Source organism: Quercus lobata, chromosome 11 (genome assembly GCF_001633185.2).
Source record: "Quercus lobata isolate SW786 chromosome 11, ValleyOak3.0 Primary Assembly, whole genome shotgun sequence".
Taxonomy (NCBI): domain Eukaryota; kingdom Viridiplantae; phylum Streptophyta; class Magnoliopsida; order Fagales; family Fagaceae; genus Quercus; species Quercus lobata.
Genome location: NC_044914.1, coordinates 15,446,238 through 15,455,507, shown reverse-complemented (window position 1 = coordinate 15,455,507; position 9,270 = coordinate 15,446,238). Strand labels below are relative to the sequence as shown.

Below are 9,270 nucleotides of genomic sequence, written 5' to 3'. Positions count from 1 at the left end.
TTATAAAAAATTCATTAACACAAAATAACATAATGTATAATTCAGTGGAACAATTCATAATAAGAAATAAAAAGTATGAACCTCAACTATAAGGGAACAAACAAATGGGCTCCCACAAGGACTTCTGCAGATTCCACTAAAATTCAATTGTAAAGCCTATGTTTGAATGGTCGGAAGAGAAACCTAGACCAACATGTTGATCGGATTGTATCAGCCCAAAGGTGAAAATGTTGCCAAGCGAATAATGCGACTATGACACCAGCAAGAGACGCAATAACAATAGGAACCCGATCAAATTTATGATCATAGATCATAAAGATGGCTGCACCATAGGCTAGCACCATTGTAGCAATGGAGACAAATAGTGCCGACAGTCCAAACATCAACCTTGCAGGTAGTGATACAAGAAAATCGTTTTCAGCATAACGTGACGTAAGAATGGACAAGAACATTATTATTGAGGCTGTGGAAGAGAATAGCGCTACTGCATCCGATATGACAAAAATCAGAAACCACTTCTTTTCTAGAAATAGAGGAGCACCCTTTTCTAGAGATGGAGGAGCACCATTGTCATTATTATCTCCTCCTGGTAGAGTAAAGATTGCCGCAAATACCACAGTTGCAATGAGTGTTGCAACAAGCATGCATGAAGTTGCAGTGCTCTTCATCCACTTCTCCCCTTCTTTTAATAAGTCTTTGTGCTTCTCCGTAAACAGATCCTTAGGTGTCTGGTTTTCTGAATTCCTCATCTTAATATATGAAGGTGGCACAATTTTTTCCACTGCCTATAATGGTCATTAAATTAAAGTTATACAAATCCAACATAATCAACAAAAAGGTCCAATACAAACTTACAAAAAATTTATGAATTACGGCAGATCAACAAAATATTACTTGCAAATCCGTTATATGCAATTAACCCGAATACATTGAAGAAATATACTAGTTATTAAAAAAATCAATAATTATAAATTAATTTGTGTTATTTATTTACCTTGAACCACAATAGCTCTCTTTGCATTTGGAGTGCAGCTCCTGATACAATTTGGAGTCGACTAGGAGGTGGCAAGTTTCCAGCAAGATGCAGAATGTTATTATTTTTGCCATCCTTGTATGCTGCTATCAAATCTTTAATTGCTCCAAACTCATATATTAAATTAAATATGGTCTGGTGACGATATAGAACAGCAATATGAAACAAACTTCGATTATCATCATCAACTTTCCATATAAGATCAGGATATAAGCGAACAAGGATAATCAGAAACTCAAGACTGCCTAATTCTGCAGCATCAAAGAGTAGTCTCGAAGGTTTTTTAATTAGTTTTGAAATCTCCGAATCTTGCTTTTGTAGAACATGTTCCCAGAGTTTTTTGACTAGTTGATGGGCTAACGTCCGCATCAAATCCTCATGATAAATCCCTTTGAAGCCTATAGGTAGAATTAATGTTGATTCAAATATGTCATTATACAGAAAATATGCAAACTAAATTAGATGCTAATTCCAAAATAACAATTGACTTATTTACAGCATCCTATTATTTATTAAGAAAATTGAAATTGCATGTTGACCCTAGATAACTTTAGGGGAAACACAAATCAGCCACTGGAGATTAAAAATAAAACATTTTATACCCTTGAACTTTCTAAGGCATTTAAGATGATCTCAATGACAAAAGGAATATGCAGAAATGGATTTTTAAGGTGTAGAGTGGATACTGATTAAAGTGTATTTGCCTATATAGAGTGGCACCTTGATGCATAAGTGTATTTGCCCAATACTTTCAAGGGTTAGCACATAGTTTATGCTAAGAGATTTTGAGTGGGCGCAAAAAACTAACATGAATTGATGTATCCTTTCCAGATTCCCAGCTGACTTTTGTTGGCAATTTTGGAAGGCTTTCGAGCCAAAACATGCAAGGCTGTCTCATTGTTTGCATCTCGAGCAAAGGCTAATGATGTGTCTCTGTCCAATATTGTTAAAGCTAGATCTGTACACAAAACACAATGGTTCACTGTTAGAGTCATAAACTGCCTCTTTATTCTTAGAGATATTCAGGTGTAATGGAAATTAATAAGAGGATGCAATGCATGTTGAACTGTCTTACATCTAAACCAACTGTGACAATTTTATTAAGTTACTTTCAGGGTGGGGAATTTGCTAGCAATCTTATGACTCCCTAATTTACATGCTAATTCAAATAACTAAGGTGTGACATAAGACATAACCCAATTGGATAAATAAGATTTTATGGTTTAAGCTATCTTGTAGCCTTCATACAGAATAAAGGTGCTTCTCAAATAAATACATTAATACGGGACAAATGAATAAAATAGATCACTACATTGTGCACGCATAGTTAAATATTCATTGCATTTAACAGTCTTGGAGGATTTTTTTTTTTTTTTTTTTGGTAGAAAAACCTGTTTTAAATTAGAGAATCAAGTAACTTGTAATGCACAAATGTTACCAATTTTTCAATAGTTGGTAGAATTACACTTAGTGGCCTAAAAACTTTTTATTTTTTGCAATAAACAAAGATTCATTTCCTTGTGATCACTAAATAAGCGCCATTAGCCTTGTATAGACAAAGTGAGCACCCTCTATAAGGGCTGACTAGCAAGAGGCCACAGCACGAAAAATCATTTCCAAAATGCAATAAGGGTGAGGGAATGTGGAAGGTTATTTCATGCCATAGAAATATATAGTTATAAGGGCATCATACCATATAAATCAGCCGAGATAGTACCAAGAAGGAGGCTAATTCGTTCCTCATGAGTTAGGCTTTCAAAATCAGTAACATCATAGAGATATGACACCATATCCCTGTGTCCAAACAAAGCTGCCATGTATAAGGGTGTCTTTCCTTGATTACCTCGAATCAGAGTAAGGTTTTTGTTTTTTTTCACCATCACCTTAGCAATTTCCACAATTCCTGATGCGGCAGCAAAACAAATAGCAGTGTTTTCATCTTTATTTTTCAAGGCTAGGTCCTCTTCGTTCATATGTTTAACCAGTTCCTTTACAAAAGCAGTGCGTTTTGCTGCAGCAGCAATGTGCAGAGCAGTCTCCCTTTTTCTCGTTATCCCAGCACGAACAACATCACTATCTTTGTTAATGACATCTTTAGCAGCTTTCCAGTCACCTTTGATGGCTGCTTCATATAATGGTACACATAGGGAGAGGTAGTCCTTTCTTCTTTCCCCTGAAAATTTTCAACCATGAGGAAAATGTATTTGAGTTTTATAAAACTATGTCCTCCCCAATATCCATTCAATTCCCCAATATTTCCCCAGCCTTTTTTCAATTTAACATGTACTTAACAATGTGTAATGCCACAGGATATGGTATATTATTACTTGCATAGTAAATGAAACCTGCACCTTAACATTGTAAAAGGTCCATGGAGAGATTGATTATTGTATTATATGTCTCTGGAACAAATCAAGTGATTTTAAATGCACTTCTTAGAAACATGATTCCTTAAGCCAAAGAATTTGCTTCCTTCAAATTTTCAGGCAAGGTTGAAGGCGGAGATGGAAAAGAATGTTTTAATCTTGACAATGGTATACCTTGTGAAATGTTTCTTTCGGTTAACCAGGCCAAAAAAATAAAATAAAATAAGAGCTGCAGAATACTCCGAGACTAATTGAACCCAAAGTTAAGTCAAAAGATTTCACATTTATACGCGTGAAACAATACCCTAACCATGATAGGAAAATAGAAAAATTATGGAAAGAAAAAAAAATTACATCAAACCTGACAAATGAACAGAACCAACCAAAACAAGAAACCCTGCAAAAGACTGGATCCCAAACCCCCCATAATTGACCAAAAATGAAATTTACCTGAGTTGTTTTTTAAATGCCTTGAAAGACATTTGAACTATTGAATTGGGGGTCTCAAAATTTGTTTGTTGCACTACTTCAATTCTCATTGAGAGCTTTCTGTTAAGTGACTATGACTGAGTCTCATAACTCATCTTAAAACAAAAATCATGGCCTTTTAAGTTTTACCATGAAAGCCCTTCAATAGCTTCTGCCTGGGCTTTCATCTATCCTTTGACTCCAAAAGAGTCCATAAAGCTTCTTAGTCAATGCGTATAATGATACATGCTGTTATTTGAATTGTCAATTCTTCAGTAGGATATATCTATAGTTATGTTTCATGATATGCTACTACTCCAGTGATCTACTCAAAATTGGAAAATTTACATTTATCTTGCTCATATGAAGTTTGAACACTCAATGAGAAAGGTTGCCTTTAGTTGTTTGAAGCTAACTTGCAAAAATAAGACAATAGCTACCTTGCACTTCAGAGGTCATGAACTCTACACATTTCAGGAACAAAGGTATAGGTTTTAAGGGTTCTTTAACTAACTTAATATGAGCAAGATAAATGTAAATTTTCCAATTTTGAGTAGATCACTAGAGTACTAAAATATCATGAAACATAATTATAGATATATGCTACTGAAGAATTGACAATTCAAATAACAGCATGTATCTGGCATAGGCATTGACTAAGAAGCTTTATGGAATCTTTCGGAGTCAATAGATGAGCAAGATAAATGTTATTTGAGCAATGCCTAAAGCTGATGCCCTAGGTTCGTAGCTAATCTATTAGCAAATATATGGAGTTAGTGATGCAACACAGACTTGAAAACGCGTAATGGGATTTATGGAGAGAGAGCAGAACAACGCCTAGGCTTCACCACATAGAGGTTGTTTGATCCCCTAGGCTTTATCACCCAAAGACTACTAGGAATTACTAGCAAGAAGGAGAGGAAAATCTTAATTCAATATTATTCATCAAATTCAAGATGTCCAATAATGTATTTTTGGAGTCTTTTAAGTAGAGCTTCAAAGGTTAAAACTAATAAGAAAAGTAAAAATGTAATCAATTACATTAAATTCAGATATAAAATCCATCAGCATATTTCTGGTAGTGATCTCTGCATCAGTTGGCATGCAAACATACCATATTTATGTTGACCTACATTCAAGATATAGTTGGACTTTTATCAAATTTAAAGCTCAGGGAGCCAATCTAGCACCCTAGAATCTAATTTAGGGCTATCATTCTGAGAACTACAGACGTGAGAATAATCTAAAACATGAGCTTTTGGGCCTACAGAGACAACACTTCTACATTCCTAGCTCGCAAGACTAAACAAGTTTCATAGGCCATTAATAATGCCTCAGGGCAGATTCAAGGACTACTATAAGTACAATTTCTGCATCTACTCTACTAAACTAATTTTTCACTCAACAGGCAGAGCTTCAGAAATGAAGGTCCTGAGTTTAAGTTGACTTTCTATAGGAAGATGGCACAATATGAGCCCAAATAGGTACTACATGCATGTCTGCCTGAAATTGAATACTGAGTACATGTTATACATCATGTCATTCATAAGAGTTATACAGAACCTTGCAATTATTTAAAATTTTTCTGCATAACAAACATACTTATGTATGATATGGATATGTAAACTAAGATAACTCAACTATATAACAGTCTATCCACATGATCCAAAACGTATGTGCCATCAAAGTTCGGGCTGGTCATCCACCAAAACCTATTGGGTGTGTGATTAGCATTGAGGACTAATATAAACTCTAGTCAGGCAAAAGCTCAAATCTACCTAGGAAGCTCAATTTGGAAAAATAGTCTAGCACAGCATACAGATGTTTCTGCAAATAATACCACACACAAGCAGTGATACTTACCTTCATAAGGAATTGGTTGTGTCAAATCTCTATTGGGTGTTGAACATTCTTGATGTCCATTAGCTGCTTGAGTACTCAATTCTGCAACATCCAAACGCACTTCTTCTTGCATTGGCATGGGTCCATCCGAAGTATCCATCATAGATGATTGGGGCAACAAATTCACTCTTACTGCTGTAGTCACCTCTATCTCTCCGTTTCTTTGAGAAGACATCTTGGTTTTGACTATGTGATAAACATTCAATCATATGAGAAGTAAATCAAGCACATGTGTGTGTGCGTTTGTGCATGCACAAGCATGTGTATGTGAGCACACGCTTGATTTGGAGCTAAATGTTTTCATATGACACCAAATTATAGTAAACAAGTTCAATAAAAGGGGTAGAGACTCTAGAGGTAAATGATGACTTTTCATTTCTTAATCTCAGTAATTAAATTTCATCTGTGATAGAACAAAATTATATCAAATGTGAACTATTCAGTCACTGGTGACTATATCTGGGCTGCATTACAATCAAATAACTCTTTTTGAGAGCTAATTGTCATTTTTTTCAATAAAACAATCTCAGGAATACGGATTAAATTTTCTTGATGAATTTACTGGTAACATATTCAGCCTCTCTAGTTTGTTTTAAAGCTGATCTTCATCGTAGTCCACCATTCATTGGGGTAATGGTAATGTGATAGCCATTAGAATGTGAGATTCGTGTAATGTGTGGCACAATCAACCAACCAAACATGATAATATTCTCAAATTCCTGTAAAGTTGCGGTAATGTTGCTCTAAAATTTTTTACTAGTGTTAAGTGGTTGTACAAACTAAACCAAGTAGTATAAAGAACACAAAGACAGGAGTTATTACTGCTAACAGCCTATCATGGAACATTATTTTCACCTAGATCAACCATTGACGCCACTTTTATTATACACTAATCACAACAAGCCAGGTTAACAATTGGTGAAAAAAATTATGAAAAATGTTGTATTTTTGTACAGTTATACTTATTAAATTTCTCCATTTGTTTCGACAAAATTTGTTTTCTAGAAAACGTTTATGGTATTTCTTGGTGTTTGGTACACTGGAAAACGTAATTCAACAGAAAACAAGCCCAATATTCCAGAATGTCACATACTAAACGAACCACCACAGATAAATTCTGCCTATTTTCAAGGTCACAACCAAACACCCAAAGAAATAAGCCAATTTTCTGGAAAATGCTTTCTAGAAAATAAATAATAAGTCATATTCTGGAAAACATTTTCTGTTGAAACAACAACAAAAGAGCATAATTGAATGAGAAATGAGAATGAAAACGTCATGTATGACCTGAACAAGCTCTGCCATAATCAAGTTAAAGTCAACTAGAAAAATTCTTGTATTCTTCTGTGACAACCAGCATGAAAAATATTTATATTTCTTCTGAAAATACTTTATTTCTTTCTCCTTTATTATTCTAATAAATTTATTTACACACATGCATTACTGTTTGCAGCACGGGTAACAGGAGAATAAAAAATAAATAGCAAAAATATATAAATTAAAAGAAATAGTGAACACTAAACAAATCCCACATTTTGTAATGTTGCCATAAAGATATATAAACTCAAGAATGACTATAACAATTGAAACAAATTACTAGGAACTTAATAACTTACTTGTAGATTGTACTCTCTTTGTCAGTCTTTGGGCAGCTAGACAAAAACAGCAAAATTTTGATGGTTGATTTTGATGAGTGCTTCAACAAGGCAGTACTGGATTGGTCGGAGTATTGAGTTATGGAAATTCACAACACAACAATGTAGTTCATGATTGCAGGGCTAATGCAAGAATGAAGAAGACTTACTTCATATATTGCAAGTCAAAAAGTCAGTCAATGATTGAAGTAAGTGTTAAGAACATTCATTATTAAAGACAAAAGAGTGTCTACGCGTCTCATGCATTAACGCTTTCACTCCCTCTGAACTCGGAAGGGAATTGAAATTATAAAATAATTACAAAAAATAAAATAAAGGAAAGAAACGAGAAGGAACCACAAATAATTGAGAAAGCTTGTAGATATAACTTTTGTGCCCCAACTCAGTGATTGAGATAAAAGATTAGTAAGTTCATGCGAAAGTGATTTATTAGCACTTACTCTCCATGAAATTAAAATTGTGACAAAGCTTATTGCCACAGTTGACCACCTATAACTAATTGTTTAGAACATGGATTCGATAACATCGTAATTATGACATTTTAAATGGAGTTTGTGGTGTGTCATGGCATTAGAAATTTGTGTGTTTAATTATGACAAAAATTATAATTACATTTTGTATTGTTTGGTCTTTTTCATGGAAAGAATCAGATTAGAATCTTCTTCTTCTTTTCTCATGGAAAGGGAAACGCAGTGGAAGATGCAAAATGCCACGTTATCGAGAGGTTGGTGGATGTCTACTTGGACTTTTTTGCCACTGACTTAATAGGGAACTTCCGTAACATAACATGGAAAATTCCCTTTCAAGAGAATCTGATCTCATCTCACGAGTTTATACATTTATTAAGTAAAAACTAAAAAGAAATAAAATAATTTCATTACAATATTCACAAATTTTTGTTATTGTCTTGGGCTTAGCCAGGGGCCGAACTAGGTGCCCCCCCCCCCCAAAAAAAAAAAGTCAAAATTAAAAATTGGGAAATGTCATTTTTAGAAACTTTTTTGTGGAAAAAAAAAAAAAAAAAAACCTGATTTTTTACCACTTTTTATATTCCCATAAAAGTAGTATAAAAAATTTCCTAAAATTATCCATTATCAAAATGTCCTTGTTGAGAAATGAGAATAAATGATAAGTTAAGGGTACGTTTGGTACACTAAATGAAAATTACGACAGGAATTGTAATCTTTATTATTAGAAATAAAATGTGTTATAATGTAATAACTAAATCAATTCATAAATTTGGTTATAAGTTATAATATATATTATATCTAAAAGCTGAAGTGTAACATTTATTGTTATTACGCCCATGTTGAGTCACATCAGCGATCACATTATCTACCTACTTCCCATTTCTCTCCACTACTTCCAACCATAATTTCCCTTTTACCTTTTCATCTCTCCACTACTCTCAACCTTAATGTCACCCTTCATCTATCCCTTCCTCTTCCTTTTATTTTGGTTCTTTTTATAAAGGAAGAGAATACCATACCAGTACGTGTACCGATACCAAAACTCCAACATTTCGTATCGGTTTAAATATCGGCCGAACTGGCCAATTTCAGGCATTTCGGCCAGTACTGGGCATATTGGCCGATACAAAAAAAATGCCCATTCTTTTTTAGTTTTGTAATTTTCAAATTTTTGTAAGAATAGAATGATAACTTATTTGTTTTCTTAGTATACAATTGTTGATACCTATTTTTGCGACACATTCTCTATAAGCCCGACCTCATTATGGACCCGATTCATGTATTATATATATATATATATATTTTTTTTTTTTTTTTATTCTTTTAAGTATGGTCCAAGCTCACGTGAGTTATGGGGGAAATTTAGGAAATGTGGT

The 9,270-nt window shown here is 33.9% G+C and overlaps 1 protein-coding gene across 1 annotated transcript; it reads right to left on the bottom strand.

Moving 5' to 3' along the window:
- Positions 1-7,519, bottom strand: LOC115968175 (ankyrin repeat-containing protein At5g02620-like). Its single transcript, XM_031087488.1, has 6 exons — positions 7,386-7,519; positions 5,731-5,955; positions 2,727-3,206; positions 1,842-1,991; positions 995-1,431; positions 1-785 (listed from the first exon to the last, which is right to left on the bottom strand). Exons 2-6 carry the CDS (start codon positions 5,942-5,944, stop codon positions 144-146), a joined length of 1,923 nt encoding a protein of 640 aa, XP_030943348.1. The 5' UTR covers positions 5,945-5,955; positions 7,386-7,519; the 3' UTR covers positions 1-143.
- Between the last annotated feature and the right edge of the window lie 1,751 nt (positions 7,520-9,270).

Excerpts from the sequence above, each read along its gene's own strand:
- LOC115968175 (XM_031087488.1), bottom strand. The coding sequence starts at position 5,944 with ATGTCTTCTCAAAGAAACGGAGAGATAGAGGTGACTACAGCAGTAAGA. Across the intron at positions 1,992-2,726 it reads TATCTCGGCTGATTTATATG|ATCTAGCTTTAACAATATTG; the intron begins GTATGATGCCCT and ends TTTTGTGTACAG. Across the intron at positions 1,432-1,841 it reads GAAAGGATACATCAATTCAT|GCTTCAAAGGGATTTATCAT; the intron begins GTTAGTTTTTTG and ends TTCTACCTATAG.